Source organism: Petaurus breviceps, unplaced genomic scaffold (assembly GCF_028583685.1).
Source record: "Petaurus breviceps papuanus isolate PSGF00001 unplaced genomic scaffold, PetGlider_PUasm1.0 90994, whole genome shotgun sequence".
NCBI lineage: Eukaryota > Metazoa > Chordata > Mammalia > Diprotodontia > Petauridae > Petaurus > Petaurus breviceps.
This window is the reverse complement of record NW_027187393.1, coordinates 10,961,233-10,981,955: the sequence shown is the minus strand read 5'-3', so window position 1 is coordinate 10,981,955 and position 20,723 is coordinate 10,961,233. Positions and strand designations below refer to the sequence as shown.

Below are 20,723 nucleotides of genomic sequence, written 5' to 3'. Positions count from 1 at the left end.
GAGGCACCCTGTATCTTGGAAATAAGATTTTTATCAGACAGCTTGCTGCCAAGTTATTTTTCCCCTGTTAATTATTTGCTTTTAATCTTACCTTTATTAGATTTGTTTATGCAAAAACTTTTAAATTTTATGTAATCAAAGTTACTCTGTGATCTTCTCTAATCCCTGGTTGTTGTGAACTTTTCCTGTGTCTATCAAACATCTTATAAGCAATTTTTTCCATGTTTCTCTCATTTGTTTATGATGTAATCTATTATATTTTATCTAGGTCACATACTCTTTGGGAGCTTATCTTTGTATAAGATGTGAGATACTGGTCTAAATCTAACTTCTTCCATACTACTGTCCAATTTTCCAAGCAGTTTTTGTAAAATAGTTTTTATCTAAGTAGCTGAGGTCTTTGGATGGAAGACTTCTGCCCTGGGCCCCCTTAACTTCTCCCTCTATACTACTTTACTTGATGACCTCATCAACTCCCATGGATCTCCATGCCAAATATTCTCAAATCTATCAATCCTGCCCTCATCTCTCTGTTGACCTCTAGCTTTACATCATCAGTTGCCTTTTAAAGCATCTTGAACTGGGTATGTCCTAGACATCTTAAATTCAACATGCCCAAAACTGAACCCATCTTTCCTCCTACGTCTTCCCCCACTCCCTTCTAGACCTCCCTATTATAGTCTAAGGTACCGCCATCCTCCCACTTTCCTAGGCTTGTGACCTAGCTATTGTCCTCATCTCCTCACTGTCTCTTAAACCCCACATCCAATCTACTGCGACAGCCTGTTGGTTCCACCTTTGCAACATCTCTCCAATACAACCCCTCTCTCCTATGACACTGCTACCACTCTACTACAAGCCCTCATCACCTCACACTAGGATTACTGCAATAGCTGCTAGTGGGTCAGCCTGCTTCAAGTCCCTTCCCATGTCAATCCATCCTCCATTTAACCACCAAAGTGATTTTCCAAAAGCTCAGGTCTGACTATGTCACACACCTCCTACTCAATAAATTCCAGTGGCTCCTATCACCTCCAAGATCAAACACAAAAATGCTGTTTGGCATTCAAAGTCTTTTATAACCCTTCTACCTTTCCACTCTTTTTTTTTTCTTTTTGGAGGGGGAAGGTAGGGCAGTTGGGGGTTAAGTGACTTGCCCAAGGTCACACGGCTAGGTTTTTCTGTGTGCATGTTAAGTGTCTGAGGCCAGATTTGAACTCAAGTCCTCCTGACTCCAGGGCTGGTGCTCTATTCGCTGCACCACTTAGCCACCCCCTTTCTAGTAGTCTTCTTACACCTTATTCTTCATGTACTCTCCAAACCAGTGACATCAGCCTCCTGTCTCTTCACAAAAAAGTAAAGGGAGAGGACAAAAAAATAAAAGAAAAAGCAATCATAGAAGAGAACAAAAATCTCAAGGAATTTGGGAGTAGGAAAGGGTAATGAGGGAAGGAGAGTTTGATGAGAGAGTGGGTAGGGGTTGGTAACCAAGGTCATATCTTTGTATAAGATGTAAGGTTAGGTCATATCAGCAAAACAAACCTCAGAGACTAAATATTGGTTTAAAGAGAAAGATATAAAATAATTTGATGAAAGAAAACACATATGTAGTATTTTAACCCTACAGGTGAATGATTAAACTGCCTAATAAAACTAAAAAAGTATAAAGGGATGAGTAAGAAAACAATTCATAGCAATTTTCTCCATAAATAAATAAAAATACAGGTCTCAGCTAGTAAGTATCTGGATCCAGATATGAACTTGTCTTCCTGACTCCAGGTACAGTGCTCTGTCCATTGTGTCACCTAATTACAAATCATAGGTCATTGATTTGGAGCTGAAAGTAACTTTACAACCCCCTCATTTTATGGATAAGCATTAAGTAATATTCCCAAGTTCACATAAGAATATTTAAAACATAAATAAATGTAAAAAGGTAGAAATAACAAACTTAATATTTATAGACCAAAACTACATAAAAATACGGATTAGTAAAGGAAAAAGGACCAAATGAGGGAGATCTAAATGAAGGAGGCTAAAAACAAACTGGGTGTATAAAAATATCATACCAACAAAAGTTTAAAAAAATCACATGTGGCAACATATTGATATGTATAAGATGTAACTCAAGTAGTTTTCTGAAAAAAAAAATTTCTCCTACAACATATAATTACAAAATAGAAAATGACCTTAGGAATGTAGCATGCAGTTTTTAAAAACTAGAAGGTAAATTAACAACTTCAAAATAAGTTTAAAGTAAGAGGTCTCGAAAATTAGAGGAGAGATTTAAAAAATGGCAGAAATGAAAAGACCATGGAACTGATAAACAAAAATAAGAGATATCTTTTTGAAAAGATTAATAAAATCAATGAACCATTAGCTAACATCTTTAAAAAAAAAGGAGGAAAATCACATTATCAAAATCAAAAATGAGCAAAGTGAATTCATAATGAACAGATAGGTAATAAGGTAAATTATCAGAAATTGCTATTCCAAATTACATTCCAGCCAAAGTCAAAGGAAATTCACACCTTTTAGGAGTGAGGCAAAGGGCTACTAGGGCAAGAGTCTTTATAAATATCTAAACTAAAATGGAAATTTTAAATCAGCCAGTTTGAGAAAGAAAAATTGAAAACTTGAAAAAAACATACATGAAATACTGAAGAATGAAACCTTGGTGTAGATGGATTTATAATTTAATTCTACTGAATGTTTAAAAAACCACTAATATTTTAGCTACAAAAATTATTTTCAGTAACAGAGAAATAAGAAGCTTTACTAGACTCCTTTTATGGAACTAATGTGATTACAATAAGTAAAACATGGAAGAATAAAGCAGATAAAGATAACTGTGGACAAATTTCACTAATGAATATTGATGTAAAAAAATTAAATAAAATCTTCACCAAAAAAGATACAACAGTATTTTCCAAAAACTTCAATATGACCATCCAATATTGTGGTTCATTCCAGAAAAGAAGACTGCACATTAGGAAAATAATTGGCATAATTTATTCTAGGAAAAAAAAAAACTATGATTATATTAATACACAGAACAAAAAAAAGCACTTGACAAAATGTAGCATCCATTAGGGGTGGCCAGGTGGCTCAGCGAGTAAGAGCACTGGCCCCAGTGTCAGGATGACCTAGGGATCGAATCCAGGCTCAGATACTTAGCACCACACCCAGAAATAACTGGCCGTGTAACCTTGAGCAAGTTTCTTAACTCCAATTGCTTAAAAAAAAAAATGTAGCATCCATTTATGTTTAAAAAAAAAAACCTAAAAGGCTTAAGCATATAAGGTGATAATGGTCAAAAGAATATGTGTGTGTATGTGTGTGTGAAACTATAACCTATCTTTATTCCTAATGAAAAAATACTAGTTTTCCAAATAAGTACAGAAATAGAACAATGATGTTTCTTCTCTTTACTATTGTTTGACATGGTCCTAAAATGATACAATAGCAAAAGGCAAATTAAAAACTAAAGGAATGAGCATCAACAAAGAGGAGACAAAATTATCCATATTATCAGATGATATGGTAGTTCACTTAGGAAATTCCAAAGAATCAGTGAATAAGCTAATCAAAATAATTAATAGCTTCAGGTAAGAAACAGTATACAAAATAAGTCCATAAAAACCATTAGCCTATCTGCACATTACTAACAAGAATCAGGAGAAAATTACATAAAGAGGAAATGCTTTCAGAATAACAACAAAATGTGTAAAATATCTGAAAGTTATAAAAATATTCTTTTTATAAATAAAGGAGGATCAATAATTAAAGCAACATTCTTTGTTCACAGTTGGATCCCACCAATATAATTAAACATTGAGACTATCTAAATTAATTTATGAATTTCGTCTTATATCATTCAAACAACCAACAAGTTACTTTGTAGAGCTATATGGCACCACCATCGTCCCAGTCACCCAGGTCTAGGGTCACCTTTGCCTCCCCGCCATGTTGAATCTGTAGCTAAGTCCTGTCCATTCTTCCTTCAAAACGTCTCTTGTGTATCTTCGTTCTCTCATCTGAAACTGTCACAACCCTGATGCAGTCCCTTATCACTTTCCACCTAAGATTTTCACCTAAGGTTGATCTCCTGGTCTCAAGTTTCTCATTTCCATTTCTCCAGTCCATTCTCTACTAAGCCATCAGAGCGATCTTCCTTAATTTAAGGTCTAACCATATCTCTTCAATATCCAGTGACTCCATTTACCTCCAGAATCAAATAAAGCCTATTTGGCTTTTAAAGCCCTTCATTAGTCTGCCTCCTTTTTATTTTTCTAATCTCTTACACTTTACTCTCCTCCACACATTATGATCCGGCTAAATTGGTCTTCTCCCAATTCAGTGTATTTTCTTTTTCTTTTTTTTTTTTTTTGCATTTTTTTGGAGGGAGGGATGTAGGGCAAATGGGTTTAAGTGACTTGCCCAAGGTCACATGGCTAGTTTTTGTGTTAAGTGTCTGAGGTCAAATTTGAACTCACATACTCTGATTCCAGGGCTGGTGCTCTATCCACTGCACCACCTAGCCGCCCCAATTCAGTGTATTTTCACTGGCGGTCCCCAGTGCCTGGAATGCCCCTTTTCCTCACCTAGACCTCCTGAGTTATCTGACTTATTTTTAAGTCACACTGCCTAACAAAAATTATTTCCAATTTCTCCTGCAAATATTTGCATTGCGCATAGTTTTCATATTGCCTACCCCATAAAATTGTGAGGTCCTTGACAACAGAATCTGTTTTTTCATTGGGTTTTTTTTCTATCCCCAACCCAGTGCTTAGCACAATGCCTTGCATATAGGAAGTACTTAATAAATGCTTTTTCACTTGATGAGAATAAAATCTGCAAACTCTATACTAGTGACCTTGACTTCTTTTCCTGGCAAAATTCCCTAATGTATGATTTTTTCCACTTTTTAAAAATATTTTTATTTTCAGTTCCAAATTTTCTCCCTCCTTCCACTCCTTCAATGAGGCAAGAAATTCAATATCTAATATACATATGAAGTCATGCAAAATATATTTCTGTATTAGCCATATTGAACATTTAAAAAGAAAAGAAAAATAAAGTGGGGAAAAAAGTTTCAGTCTGCACCCAGAGTCCATCAGTTCTCTATCTCAAGGTGAATAACATTTTACATCGTAAGAGTCCTTTGGACTTCCAGTGGAACATTGTATTGGTCAGTTTACTGAGTCTTTCACAGTTGATTATCTTTATAATATTGCTGTAAACTGTATAGACTGTTTTCCTGGTTCTCCTCACTTCATTTTGTATCAGTTCATAAGTCTTCCCAAGTTTTTCTGAAACCATCCTGCTCATCATTTCTTATAGCACAATAGTATTCCATCACATTCATGCACCATAACTTGTTCAGCCATTACCCAATTGATGGTCATCCTCTCACTTTCCAATTCTTTGCCATTCAATTTATAGCACTGCTATAAATATTTTTGCATATATGAATCCTTTTCCTTTCATCTCCTTGAGGTATAGATCTGGTAGCAGTATTTTTGGGTCAAAGAGTATGCATAATTTTATAGCCCTTTGGGCATAATTCCAAATTGTTCTTCAGAATGGATTGACCACAACTCCCCCAACAATACACTAATATTCCTATTTTCCCACATCACTTCCAGCTTTTATCATTTTTCTTTTCTCTCATGTCTTAGTCAATCTGATGGGTGTGAGGTGGTACCTAAGAGTTGCTTTATTTTACATTTCTCTAAATTATTAGTGATTTAAAGCATTTTTTCTATAACTTCTGTTAGTTTTGATCTCTTCTTAAAAATTGCCTGTTCGTGTCTTTTAACCACTTATCAAATGGGGAATGTCTCCTCCTTTTATAAATTTGGTTCACTTCTCTATATATTTGAGAAATGAGACATTTATCAGAGAGACTTGCTGAAAACATTTTTCCCTTTTCCCTACTCTTCTAGTTTTAGCTTCATTGGTTTTCTAATGTGTAATTAAAAGTATGGTTTGGCTACATCAAAAACAAATCATGCTAGACACTTCCTTTTTTTTGACAGAGTTGCTAGATTGGCTGGTGGGTCAGGGAAATGTTAAGGCACAATCAACCTAGATTTCATTAAAAACACGTGACAGAATATCACGTGCAATTCTTGCAGATGAGTTGGAGAGGTATAGGCTAGCCCATTGTAAAGGGAAGAGTAGAACACCTAGGTGCAAAAAAAAGTAGAAGAGTCAATGTCAGCTTGGAATGAAGTATCTACTGGCATATGCTCAGGCATTTGACCTGTGTGTGCCTTTTCAGCTTTATCAATGACTTAAATAAATTACATTATGACTTAAGGCTGAGAGATACCTAACAGGATACATGACAAATTCTAGATCCCAAAAGACCCTGTGAAGCTAGAACATTGGGCCATTGGTCTATTTGCTTTAAAATTTAATAGAGATGAAGGCAAAACCCTACCCTGGGGTTCAAGTATGAGATGGAAGAGTTATGGCTAGATCACAATTCAAATGGAAAAAAAAGGGTTTTAGTGAATATTCTCCTTAATACAAGTGAACAATGTAGCTAAAGGATTGCAATCCTGGGCTAGAGTTTGGTTGGATGACTTTTTGTTGGGATTATAGAGGGAACTCCTGTCCTGATAAGACCTGGATTTTTGTGATTTCTGAGATTCCTTCCATTTCTGAGACTCTCTGATTCTCTGATGCAAAAACATTGCCCTCCCCATCTCCCCTACCTCCCCATCCACCCACATCCAACTAAACAAACCAAGGAAGATTTTTATTTTTTTATATAACCTGGGAGTGTGTACAGGTGCAGTGGGGAAGAGGGATCATGAAGGGCTTCCATGAAAGAGGAGCCATCTGTGTTCTGCTTTGAAGTGAAGGGACCTTTTTTTTTTTTTTTTAAGCAATCAGGGTTAAGTAACTTGCTCAAGGTTACATGGCCAGTTATTTCTGGGTGTGGTGCTGAGTGTCTGAGCCCAGATTTGATCCAGGTCATCCCGACACTGGAGGCGGTGCTCTTACTCGCTGAGCCACCTGGCCGCCCCTAAGCAATTGGGGTTAAGTAACTTGCTCAAGGTTACACGGCCAGGTGTTTCTGGGTGGGTGCTAAGTGTCTGAGCCCAGGATTCGATCTCCAGGTCTTCTCAACACTGGAGCCGGTGCTCTTACTCACTGTGCTACCTGGCCGCCCCTAAGGAAAATTTTCTTAAGAATTTATACCCAATGTTTTCTTTTTGTCTTCTGCCTGCCTAGTTGGAGAGAAACAGATTGATGGGCAGCCTGAAAAATAAGTTGTGGACTCTGAAAACTGACATACAGAATCTACATGAAATGTGCAGGAAACAAGGACGGACCTTGGAAATGGAGGAGCTCTCGATTCATGAGATGGAAAGCAGCATCAGCCTGGTAAGAGCATCTGCCACCACGGAGAGGTCTGAGAAGGCCACAGACCATTAAATGCACTTCCTGAGTATTTGCTGTGTGTAGCAAATACACTTAGAAATTACAAAAGAAAGAGGAAATACTATCCCTGATCTAATACATATATGTGTGTGTATGCATGTATATGTAAATATATGTGTATATAGTACACATATACATGTACATATATATGCATATACTCACTCACACACACACACACACAGTGCAAAGCTCCATGCTAAATTCTGGGAACACGAAAGTAAAAAAAGTACAGAGTTCTTACCCTCAGGAATTTTCAACTTAATATTTTACTGTTCATCTTCCAGATCAAATACATCTAGAACTGCAGAGCTCTAACTACTTTCTTGTCCAGACCTTCCCATGGGCTATTTCTACAGTATTTCGAAAGCCTGTAGTCCTTCTGCCTAATATATAGTCTATGTCATCCTAAAGGTTCTTCACAAGTCTTCTAAACAAGCTGCCAAAATAAAAACTCTCCCAGCTGACCAGAGCCAGCCTCTTTTTACCATTAGCACACTATATCCTGCCAGGGTCTGATCTGATCATAATTGCAAGAGTACCCTTTACTCTGAACTGCTTCTAACGTCCAGACAGTGCATCAGTCGTCTGGGTAATTTTATTGCAAGCTGAGAATCCCTATCTCTTTGGAGACTCTGGGGCCAAACTTTTAAAAGGCCATCAGACAGTCTTCAAATTTATATAAGCACAGCTGGGGAACCAGGTACCAAAAAATTCTTTTGGGGAGAGTTAAGGACAGTATTTCACCTCTCCAAGATTTGGAATTTTTTAAAGTTTCCCTTTTTTTTTTGGTACTTATGAGGTATAGTGGATAGAGTGTCAGACCTGGAGTCAGGAAGAACTGAATTCAAATCTGTCTTCAAACACTTACTGGCAGTGTGACCCTGGGCAAGTCACTTAGCCCTGTTTTCCTCAGTTTCCTCATCAGTAAAATGAGCTAGAGAAGGAAATGGCAAACAATTGTAGTATCTTTGCCAAGAAAACCCCAAAAGGGTGTCACAAAAAGTCAGAAATGACTAAAAACAGCTAAACAACAACAACAAAAGCCAAAAAAAAAAACCTGGTATACACACACTCACACACAGACACATGTATGTCTCAGTTATATGAGAGATACATACATACATAGGGTTAGGATTAAGGTTATGGTGTAAATTTAGGGTTAAGGTTAGGTTTAGAGATAGATAGGTAAATAGACGTGTATATATAAGACATAAAAAGAAGGTTACACGAATCTATATATCTCTGCTATGTACAGTTTGCTTTTTTATGTATACAATATATATATATACCATAAATTCAACTCATAGCTTTCAAAGCTGTCCTGTTTGTACTTCTTTCTGGCTTTCTTTCTGTTCTTTTCACTATATTATTTTTTTAATCCTAATAATATTCTTTTTTTTTCATCTTTTTTTTTTGGCTACCCTATCCCTAGTCTCTCTCACCCTCCCATCTATCCCCACTGGGAACAAATGAGCAAAGAAAAGAAAAACCTTTATGATAAATAGGCATGATCAAGACAAATTCCTGCATTGGTTGTGTATCCAAGGTTCAGTTTTCCCCGAATTACTCTTCTGCCTTCCTAACTTTGGCTTTGAACTGATGGTAAACTTGGAAGGTCTGTTGATCACATGGACCCATGGCTGAGTCTTCAAGTTACCCTTGGTTTGCCATCTTATCAACAACTGGGCCTGTTAGAGCTGTCATAATCCGGGCTTCTTTAATCGCATCTTTTGGACAGGCCATGGCACTTGCCACCTCAATGAAGAGATGAGAAATTGCTGGTCTGCAGTGCTCTGGAAATCCTGCTAACACAAACATTTCTACTTCAGCCTATCGAGCATTTCTAACCCCTTTTTCCCAGGGAGCACCAGTTATAGGAGGAAGCCTTCAGTTTTCCTTAAAGGGTTTGAGAAAGGATACGAACTTAATTTCCTTTTCCATTAATATTACCCTGGGGTCCACAATTATATCTAGATTCCTCTGCCAGATGTAGAGAGAGATTTTCATATTGCTGCAGTGAGTTTTACTTATTAAGCAATTCTCTTCTGAGACAGGAGAGTCACGTGACCAAGAGCCCCTGCAGCTCTCTGTCCCTGGAACCGGCATTTGCCTTTTTCTAATTGCCGGGAAGATGGTCCAACAGCATGAAACCACAGTCAAAGCGTTCCCGGTTCTTTCTGGCACTTACAGCAGAATTTCATTTTCTTCCCCATGTAAGCACAAATAGTTAGATATGGACGTGTATTTATCGTGTCGTCTTCTACAGATACACAATCATGCCAACTGCCACAGCTACCTTCCCTTTTTTACCCATCTGTTTATTTGGGAAACACAGACCTGCCCTGACAGGTCTCCATTCTGAAAGCCACATCCACATATGACCAAGTGTTTCCCTATAGATCTGCTCCATCTGCTGGAAACTAAACTTGGGAAAGACTAATGAGGTTAGCTCAGAAGCAAGGGGGCAGAAGACAAAATTATCTGACATTATGACATATAGGACTTGAGAGAGACGTGCAAATTTCAGAGGAAATAAACTGGAGAAACCGAAGGCTTTACTTCAAGCTCACAATGTCTTCAGTGGAAAATTGAGCCTTAATGTAATGGTGTTTGACTAAACGCTAAGCTGGTAAGAATAGAATTCATTCAGAAAGTGTAAGAAGGGGGAAAGGGAAGCAACGTAGCCCCATATATCAGAGATATTATTTAAACACACAACAAAACTCAGAAATCAAGAGAAACTTCTGAGTTAAGCTAAAAATAAAGATTAAGAAGAAGCAGCTAGAGATGAAAACTTTGGGCTGTTGACTGGATTTTTAAAGTAAATGGTTTTGAATTTTGCTTTCAGTGAACATCCGATATTTGTTATTCTTACCTAACAATTCATCTTCTTTCCTTGTCCATAAGCTATATATACTTCAGGTAGGGGTGGACCTAGATGACCTAGAAAGTGCTTTCCAACTCTGTAATTCTGTGATCTACTCAGTTATAAAGGAGATAGTGTATTAAGGAGATGCTTAACCAGGAAGAAGTGCATGAGGATCTCTTAACAGAATTTTCTAGAACAACTCTGGGCCTGATAATGACAGCAGACTCTCTCTTTACTCAGATTTCCACTAGAAAAAGAAATGATTTAGGAGACTACATATTGTCACTCCACTAATTGGAGGGTCTTAAGGACAGGACATCAGCATGAAATTTGAAGACTAGACAAGGCAGAGCAGATGCCCCTCTGGATTTGGTTCTTACAAAAACAGAAATTCACTGAGGACTAAAAGAGAGAATTAGGTCTTAGCAAAGAGAACAACAAATTGATACAATTTGTAACACTTGGGGATGGAAAAAGAAAATTCAGAAAACTAAGAAAAGTGAAGCAACAAAGTTTGAAGTGTTGGTAAGAAGAAAATCTAAAGGACAAAAAGTAATTCAAGGATGCTTTATAAAAAAAAAACAGTTCTGCATACAGATTCACTTCACCATAGAGGGCAAGAGATATACCCGAAAGGTAACAGATAAACATTATTTAGTTTTAGGAGGCAAAACAAGAACTACAAGGAAAATGTCACACACTTACATAGGGAAGGAAAATTGATAGCGATGTCTGCAAATAGGCAGTGGGATTTTTTTTAAACTTCTGTCTTAAACAAACAAACAAAACTGTGATCAAATAACCAGAATGATCACTCCCTGTGAAGAAACAGCAGGAAGTGTGGTTGGAGAGTCTTTTTAAAAGTTAGACATAGGCAAATCAGAAGGACCTGATGACAGACACAAAAACACACTGAAGAATTAGCAGGTGTGCTTGTGGAACTGCTGGGATTTGAGAACTTAAAAAGGAAGAGGATGAGTAAGTCCCTATGGACTAAAAAAGTACAAATGATATTTTTAGTTTTTTTTAAGAAAAGGTCAGAAAGGACATTTCTAGTCATTATGGGAGCAGTTAAGTTGGATGACAGAGAAGATACTGGAACTAATCATGAATCAATTAACCTCATCCTGAAAAGCACAAATTGTTGTGGTAACGAGTATGGCTCTTCAAAAAGCCAATCGTGCTAGACCAATTAATTTCCTTTCATGATCAAATGAGAGCCCACCAAGGTAAGGGAGAAGGAAGAGCCATTTAGAACCAACAAAGTCGATCTATTAGGATTTCCACGGACCCCAAGGTTGACTAGCCATGGAAACCAGTTCCTGTAGGAAGTCATGGCTTAGAGTTGGATGCAAGCCCTGCCCGAGACCAGTTCTGGACCAGATGACCTCTGGAAATGTGGCCTACCTCTGTCATTCTAGGATTCTTATTCTAAGCACTAATCAAGTTGCTATTAAATTATGTCCAACTTGCTTGATTTCTCTAGATCTCCATTTGGAGGTCAAAATAGAAGCTTATAAAATATTCATATCCTCATTGTATGGAAAAAAAAAACATTTCAACAACAAAGGGGTAACAGGAAATGCAATGATGCCTTCAATTATACTTTTCTTTGATTCATATGCAAATTAAATAGAAACAATTCTTTAGCAGCCCATTTTCTATTCACTTTGCATTAAGGAAAATAAAAACCTTTTGAACACATGAGAATAAATAAGTGGAAATTTAAAAGGATTCAAATACATCCAGGCATTCCTCCAAGTCTCGTGAATGTCAATGGTGTCTGAATGTGAAATGCCTTTCCCCTTGTCTTCTCCTTATTACTCTGCTATGGGCTGCTCTGTTCCAGCCCAAAGAATATAAAACTATCTTAGAAAATGTTTCATGTGGTGACTCTGGAGACAAACACTACAGTTTTTCAGCAGACAGAAATAGTTTCAGAATGTCTTTATAACAAGTGAGATGGTATAAAATATACCTCTGCTCCCTGATACTAGAGAGGAATGGACTGATCCTTCCCAACTAGCTGGTTTTATAGAGTTCTTTGCACCTTTATAGCTGTCTAAAATGCCATGTTATACCAATCTAAAGAAGAACTGGAGGCTTTCAATATTATCTCCATGCTAAGAAAATCACGAGTTTTTTGCACTCAGTAAATATTAAGGCTTGTCACTATTTGTAGCACTTGCTTCTGCTGTCAGGAAATTTCCACATTTCATTTAAGATATAAATACATATAGGTTGTGTTTAAACTTGATGTAACTCTGGGATAGATTCAATTGTGATCCAGGGGTGGGGAACTTTTGACCTTATGTTTGGAAACTAATCTCCATTTGAGAAGAGGGACTTTGTGGTGGATTAAATTAAGGTATAGCCTAGGGGTGGAGAAGTATTTAGAACAGAGACTTTGTAATTGATTGAATGATTGGAAGGTCCTGGGGTGGGGTAGTACTTGGAGATTATTTAATCACGCTTAGTAAATGCTGTATTTGGAATGATGTCATGTTTTGATCTTCTCTGTTCTTGGTTTGTCGCTGAATAAAATGGAGAGCACCTATGCTGGTATTCTGAACCTTGGGAAGTTGCCTTTCCTTGGCATTACATTACATCATGGCGTAGTCGGCAGGAGTACAAAGCATAGTGCCTCTATTTGTTCCAGGATCCATGGCCATTTAGATTGAGATTGTAAGGCCAAGGATCCTGGAGGGGTGGAAAGAACCCCTGATCCAACCAAATCTTGAAGATAGTTTTAACACCTTTGGTAGGCAGGATTAGGATATGGCTCCTACCACAGAATCCAGGTAGGGATAATTAGCAGTTACTTGCTTATGTGGGAGTGAAGTTCTGGAAAGTGAATAGTTGGATTTGCTTTTGCATATCATAGCCAATCCCTCCTTTTCTTTGTTTTTGTAGCATCTTCTATTAGGCTTCACTCCTAGAAACATCTATTCATGTAGGAGGAAGTATGGTGTGGTGGGAGTCATGAGGCCTGGCTCTACTACTTGCCATTACCATTATCACTTACTTGCTAAGGTCAGTATATATACCTCCTTCTACATAAGCTGGCCTGGATATTGGACATTCTTAGGGATCTGCTGACCTCTCCTGGGATGTGATACTATCTTGGGAAAAATGACCCTTCCTTGAATAAGCTTTTCCATGGAGTTCATAATTGGCTGTCTAGCTCTCTATAACAACAAAAAAGGGTCCTTAGCTCTCATGCAAGCCTAACATGCAAGGCTAACAAAAACAATGAATATATGTTTTTACTTAACCCACCCAAAATGGAAAGCATCATGGACTCACACCGAAGTCCTAAGTAGCTAAAACACCTTAGTGATCTGTATAGTCCTCCAAAGATAGTATTCTCCTGAAGCTGAGGTTCCCCCTACAAAGGAAAAGCAGATGAGTTCATTAGAGTCAAACCATCTCCTAGCACTTAAGGTTATCATCATATACCATACAAAGTTTGCTTCTTTATACTGTGGCTTCTCCCTTGCTGTTCTTTAGAGCTTCCATATGTCCTTGAGATCTTGATATGGGAACTCCTTATCCATGGCTGTGTCTAGGGTAGATGGTCTAGAAATACCTCTGTTTGCTCTAGGAGTTCCTCTGCTGGGTCCAGAAGGCTTGGTTCAGGAACTTCTCCATCAAAGCAATCTTTCTAAGGCACAGCTTAGATCACATTACTCCTCAGATATCTTTAGTAACTCTTTATTGCCTATAGTCTAAGGCAGACAGTGATTGCCTTGCCCAAGGTCACATGCCTAGAGTCTTGGAAATCAGGAAGACCTGGATCTTGCCTGTGCCAGTTACTGGTTGTGTGACCCAAGTCAAGTCACTTAACCTCTCCGGGCTCTAAGAAAGGTGCTAATCTGCCCTCGTAGAGGGAATTTCCTTATACTTAACTTCCCTTGCCTGCCTCTGCTACCTCGTAGTTCTGACCTATTCCCTCACCCTATCTCCCCTGCTGGTCCTTCAGTCTATGCCTTTCTGGTTTGACCTTTTGCACCTCAGTCCAAATGGGCCAAACTGGGGCAGTTTCTGAAGAATGGTGGATTTAGTTGAAGTTTGTAGTTATAAAAATCACATGACTGAGACCACCACGCGCATGCTACACCACGTGACAGACACCCAGCAGCTGATCGACTATAATGAATACACGAACTGCTGGGGGACCGGGAACCTGGGCTCTCATCGAACTCGGTTTCCCAGAAGGCCGCGGGGCTTTCGCAGCTAGGGTCTTCATTTCCCAAAGGTTTCTTTGCCTTTTCCGTTCTCTATCGGTGGAACGACGCAGGTTATTCGGCCTATCCTCAGGACTTAGGTGACTGGATTTCAGACGGGAATTTTTCAGTGTCTCTGCCTTATCTGCTTTTATTGACTTCAGCTCTTCCGTATTCACCAAGAACAGGGCAATTTCCACCCCTTTTAATTCCGGGGCCCAATTACCTGAGGCCCGAGTCCGGAAGCTTCGCAGTGCTCTCTGGGAAACGTAGTCACCAGGAAAGATGACGGCTACGGCATTCTGGGGTTTCTGGGAAACGGAGTCCCGGAGGTAGGGTCGGGGATGGGGCCAATCAGACCTTAGAGCAGCACCTTCAATCACGTGGTGTCTCCAGTCAGATGACCCATGTGTTTGAAATGATTTGGCGCGACCCGATGGGGCTTTGTGGGGTGGGAGCTGAGCCCTGTTCTTTATGGGGGCGTGTAGACAGGCCAGCCAATAAAATGGTAACTCAGATTCCTAAAGAACCTAAAGGTTTACAGGACTTTTTTCCTGCACAGTAACCCTGTGATGTAGATGATGGAAGCATTCTACTTAGTGGAGCACTCGCCTCTCGGAATGGGGTACCCCCTCCACCTTGCAGGTTGACTTCTTTTTTTGATTCAGTAGGTAACCCGGCAGTGAGGCTTTATAAGGTTTAACTAGGTAGGCTCATCAAATCAAGTTCACAAGCATTTATTAATCATCTTTTATGTGTTAGGCACTGTGGTAAGTGTTAGGGATACTAAGAAGGGTAAAGAGTCTCTGGTCTAAAGGAAGAAACATGCAACTACTATGTACAGAGAGGCTATATACGGGATAATTGGAGATGAACCACATAGTGAAGGTACAAGCATTAAAAGGGGATGAAGAAGGTGAGATTTTAGCTGGAACTTGAAGGAAAGCTAGGAGGTAGAGATGAAGGAGAGGGTTCCAGATGTGGGGGAGAGCCAGTGAAAATGGGCAGAGTGAGATGACCAGGTGGCTCCCTCTTAAACTCTGTTTGCCCCAGTTTCCTCAACTGTAAAATAGGGATAATTACAGCACCTACCTTGTGAAGATCAAATGAAGTAATGTTTGTAAATAGGCTGGTGTTAGCAGTGACTGCATCCCATCAGGTTACTTCAAGTGGTAATAATGATAATAACAACAGTAACAATAATAAAGAGTAGCTTGCATTTATAAAGCACACAGGGTTTGTACAAAGTGCTTAACTTTGTCTCATTTGATCTTCACAACCTTGTGAGCTTGATGCTGTTTCCAATTTACTGATGGGGAAACAGGCACAAAAAAAGTTAAGTGACTTGGCCAGTATCACACAGCTAATAAGTGCCTGAAACAGTATTTGAACTCAGATCTTCCAGACTCCCTGTCCAACACTCTAAGACTGCCCACTGCATCACCCTATCGGGGTAAGGAAAGTGGAATGACTTCAGGGGGAAGTATTCAGATGTGTTAGAGCAGATAAAGAGTCTTTCTAACTGATGACTTCATTACCTTCACTAAGAGAATAAACTTCTTTAAAAATATTTTGTTTTGTTCTTATATCTTGTTCATTTATGAATATATTTCAGTCCCCATCTCTTACCCAGTGAGCCATCTTTCTTTTTTTGGGGGGGAAGGCAGGACAATTGGGGTTAAGTGACTTGCCTAAGGTCACACGGCTAGTACATGTTAAGTGTCTGAGGCCGGATTTGAACTCAGGTCCTCCTGACTCCAGGGCTGGTGTGCCACCTAGTCACCTGAGCCATATTTTTTAACAAAGATTTTTTTTTTAAAGGGCAGAAAAAGCAGATTAGCGAAACCAACGAACCTGTCAACTGTGTTGAATAGCACATATAGTATTCCAAACCCTTTTGCACTCTTTGCAAAGAAAGGAAGAAACATTACTTTTTCAATTTTCCTATAGGGTCAACCTTTGTTGTTTTAATTACATAGAATTCAGTTTTGTTGTTGTTCTTTCCATTTACACTATTATAGTGATTTTATATTTTGTTTTCTTGTTTCTGCTTCCTGCATTTGCATCAGTTTATGTCTTCCCATACTTCTCAGAATTCTTTATAGTTTGCCATTTTTTATGGTATAGTAATATTCCTTTACTTTCAGTACAATTCAAGTCACAGTTTATTTAATCCTTCCTCAGTGAATGAGCATCTATTTTATTTATAGTTTTTTGATACCACAAAAAAGTATTACTAAAAGTATTTGGATATATATGGGACCTTTCTGTCTTTGAACCTCCTTGGGGCATATGCCTAGCAAAGAGATCTCCAGGTAAGAGGTATGGACATTTAAGTAACTTTTTGAAAATATTCTAAGTGTTTTCTAGATGCTAAGACCAATTATAGCACTATCAAAATGGCTGCACCATCTGTCAGCTCCACCAACAGGGTCTTCACGTGTCTGTTTTCTCATAGACCATACAACATTGACTGTTCCCAACTTTTATCATCTTTATCATTTGGCTGGTAAAATGAAATCTGAGTCATTTTGATTTGCATTTTTCTTGTAACTAGTGATTTGGATCATTTTTTTCAAAGTGTTAGTAACAGTTTGCAATTATTCTTTTGAGAGCTGTTTGTTCATATCATTTGATCAGTATCCACTGAGGAATGGCTTTTGGATTTATATATGTGTTAGTTCCCTATATATCTTGGATATCAGACCCTTAACAGAAATATTTGATGCAGAGTTTTTCCTCCAATTGACAATTTCCTTTCTTATTCCAGCTTCATTGATTTTGTTCCTGCAGAAGCTCTCCAATTTCATGTAATTGCATTTATTTAGTTTATTTTTTGTGATCACCTCAATTCTTTGGTTATGAATTCTCCCCTAGCAGTAGTTGTGAAAAGTAACTGATTTCCATTTTTTTTTACTCACTTTGCCGTTAGATTGTGAGCCTATTGTGACATAGTTAAAATCCAATTTCTGCCAAACTCCTTTCTGATTTTCCCAGCAGGGCCTGTCAAATGAGGAGTTTTTCCCTAAGCAGTTTATGTTCTTGAAGTTATTGAACTCTGGATTAATGAATTAAATTGTTGTTGATTCTTACTTATTTGGTCTGTTCTACTGATCTACTTGTGTGGTTTTTAACCAGTACCAAATAGTTTTATGATTACCACTTTGTAGTAATCCTCCTTCATTTTTAATGAACTTCTATTCAAGTACTTTAGGCATTGTTAACATGCTTATATTCACTTTGAGAAGTAGGTAGAAGTAGTCTCTGCAATTCAGTGATGCTTGCAGGGCTTTTGTTAAATAAAGCTTGGCTAAGCTACTTAGATTACTATACTAAGAGAAATGATTGTTTTAAAAAATTTTACTATGATATCCTCCCAGGGATGCTATTAAACTGCAACTGATGGATTCTTAGAAGAATCAGAATTGTGAGTAACCCTGAGGGCAGGATACATGTGGGTATGAGCTGGATGCATCATTTTGCCAGTGATTGCTTGTGCCGGATGGTTTGTTGGGAAGGGCAGCTAGGTGGCACAGTGGAGTTTTTATTAGCACCAGTCATTAATACCTGGGTTGAAATCTGGCCTCAGATACTAGCTGTGTGACCTTGGACAAGTCGCTTAACCCTGTTTCTCAGTTTCCTCTTCTGTAAAATGAGTTGGTGAAGGAAATGTCAAACCATTCCAGTGTCTTTGCCAAGAAAGCCCCAAAAAGGGATCACAAAGAATATGACTGAAAAACAACTAAACAAAGTGTTATAAAACACATCAAGACTGTACAAGATTCATTATTCCCTTCATATACTCTGGATGCCAACTACATGTTAACTTGCTGTTACTTGTACATGTCATTTCACATCCAGCCTCTGTGGTTTTGCCCAGAGTGTTTCCTATGCTTGGTGTGCTCTCCCACTTCTTAGAATCCCTAGCTTCTTTCAAAACATAGCTCAGGTACCATATCCTCTAAGAGGTGTTTCCAGATCCCTTGAGTTTCCTATCCCTCAAATTATTTTGTATTTGGCTAATATAGATTTTGTATACACTTATCTGTGTACTTGTTTCTACTAGTAGAGGGCAGTTATAGTTTTGTTTATGGCTACTTATCCCCATTGCCAAGGTTAGGGCCTACTACATAGTAGGTACTCAAAAAATACCTGTTGAACTAAATTGCATTTGAAAAGGAAGTCAATAACTTCTTTACTGAGAATCGTATACAGATACAAAAGCCAAAACAAAACAGTATATGCCCGGAAGGAGCTAACATTCTACCAGAGGAGATAACATGTACACAGATATAATATGCCAAATATATACAGAGTAATAAAAAGTTGTTTCAGAGCAAGAAGAAATTCACTAAAAGTGTAAGGGTTACCCCAGAGGTATTAAAAGAAGCAGAGGAAGGCCCCTGACAAATTAAATTGATCTTCCTGGAGGATTTATAGGAAGACATAGGTAGATAAGACCCTCTGAAGATGAGAGTGTGGAAGAGTTGTGTTCTGCGCTGGTCTAGGGAGTAGGATATGGGCCCTTTAAAACATCAAGTGTCTTCCACAAAATTAATTTGGATTTTTCATCAGTTTGGTCATTGGAGCCAGATCTGGGTTCGAGTCTTAGCTCTCTCACTAGCTGTGTCACCTTGATCAAGTAACTTACCTTTCCTGAGACTCAGTTTTCTTATCTGTTAAATGGGGATAACAGTTTTTGTATTTCCTACTTCATAAGATTGTTATGGAGAAACCACTTATAAACTAGTATTACAGAAACCTAAGAAAATTTACTATAGGCCATTAGTAGAAATAATAATAATCATTTGACAAACAGGGTAACATTAGCACTACCATATTAAATTTGAAATATACCAAAATAATCATAATAATAATCTGACATTTAATATAGTACTTTATAGCTGATAAAGCTTTTTGTAGTCTAATTTGATAGCTTTAGTTCATAAGGTTTCTAAGGTAGAGCTTTAACACTTTAAAAGTATTTGCTCATTCCTTTCTTGCTGAATAGAATCCAATTTATTAGGCATTCATATCCCCCACCCCACTCTTATCCAAACTTAGATCTCCAGCCACTCTACTGGTACTCAAACTTGAACCAAACTTCATCAGCTCATACTTACCAAGCATGCATAAATGCTTCTTAACCTTGAGTCACAGTATCTCATTGTTCATATGTAAAATGAGATTGGATTGGGGAATCTCTGAAGCCCTGTTCAGCTTTGAAATGGTTTCTTCACCAGTTTCCCAAAGTTAACCAAAAATAATATCACAAGTCCATGAGAGGTGTTGCAATTAGATTTTTTACTAGAGAAATGAATGTGCATGTTGGACCCAAAGCCAGAGCCAAGAGCCAGAGCACAATTCAGACACAAGTTTGCATATTTATTACAGTGCAACAAAGGAAAGAAAGAGGTACCAGAAATCTCCTAAAGAGGAGGGGCATGGGAGGGGGAAAGGTCCAGTAAAGGTGGGCAAAGGTCAAAACCCTTCTGGAAGGGGAGGGGCAAGGTGACAGCAAGAGCAGCATGCCTGGGAACTGCTAGACCAGGGCTGGGGAAACTGCATCCTCGTGGCCTTCTAGGACCTTGGGTGTGGCCTTGTGACTGAGTCCAAGTTTACAGAACAAATCCTTGTATGAAGGGGATTTGTCCTATGAAGTTTGGATTCGAAGGGCCATACTTAAGGCCACATGTGGTTCTCCACTCCTGTGCTAGACTATGAAGATTTAGTGGTCTGCTTATCTACAAGGGTCCCAGCTGCACAAGCAGCTTTTCAACCTAGTGCAGACTGATTGGTCCCTGTCTCGACTCCCAAGGACACACAACATCCAAAGCAAACAACACATTATGTCAGCTCAGTGAGAGCTTAGTCCTTGACTCATTCAGGCCTCCTGCATATTCAGAGTCCAGTGTTTCTAGAAAATGTAGCAACTCAAAAAGACAAGTTCACAGGACCTCTTAACATTCAACACCAATTACATGGAGAACTTCTTGAGGGGATAAGCTTCATCTCATAGCTTTATATCCCCAGTGCCTTACAAACAAATATCTAGTGGGTGCTCAGTAGAGGCCTTTTTTTTTTTTAAAGAGCATGAATGGCAGACATAATAAAGTCTAGTTAATTTTGCTCGTTGTCCCTAAAGTCTAAGAAAAGTAGGGTGTTAAGTA

General features: G+C 38.4%; 1 protein-coding gene across 4 annotated transcripts in view; it reads left to right on the top strand.

Annotated features, from left to right (window-relative positions):
• Nucleotides 1-20,723, top strand: part of LOC138153502 (polyamine-modulated factor 1-binding protein 1-like) — a 356,085-nt gene that overhangs the window by 16,672 nt on the left and 318,690 nt on the right. For 2 of the 4 annotated variants that reach the window (XR_011166395.1, XR_011166394.1), the window contains 2 exons: nucleotides 7,249-7,401; nucleotides 7,743-7,946. Coding sequence is in view for 2 of the 4 variants with exons in the window: in XM_069077639.1 (XP_068933740.1) it covers nucleotides 7,249-7,401; nucleotides 9,513-9,578 (219 nt within the window). In the remaining 2 variants the exon portion in view is untranslated. Of the gene's footprint in view, nucleotides 1-7,248; nucleotides 7,402-7,742; nucleotides 7,947-9,512; nucleotides 11,079-20,723 lie in introns of those variants that run through there. The other 2 variants (XM_069077639.1, XM_069077640.1) reach the window with 2 other exon arrangements.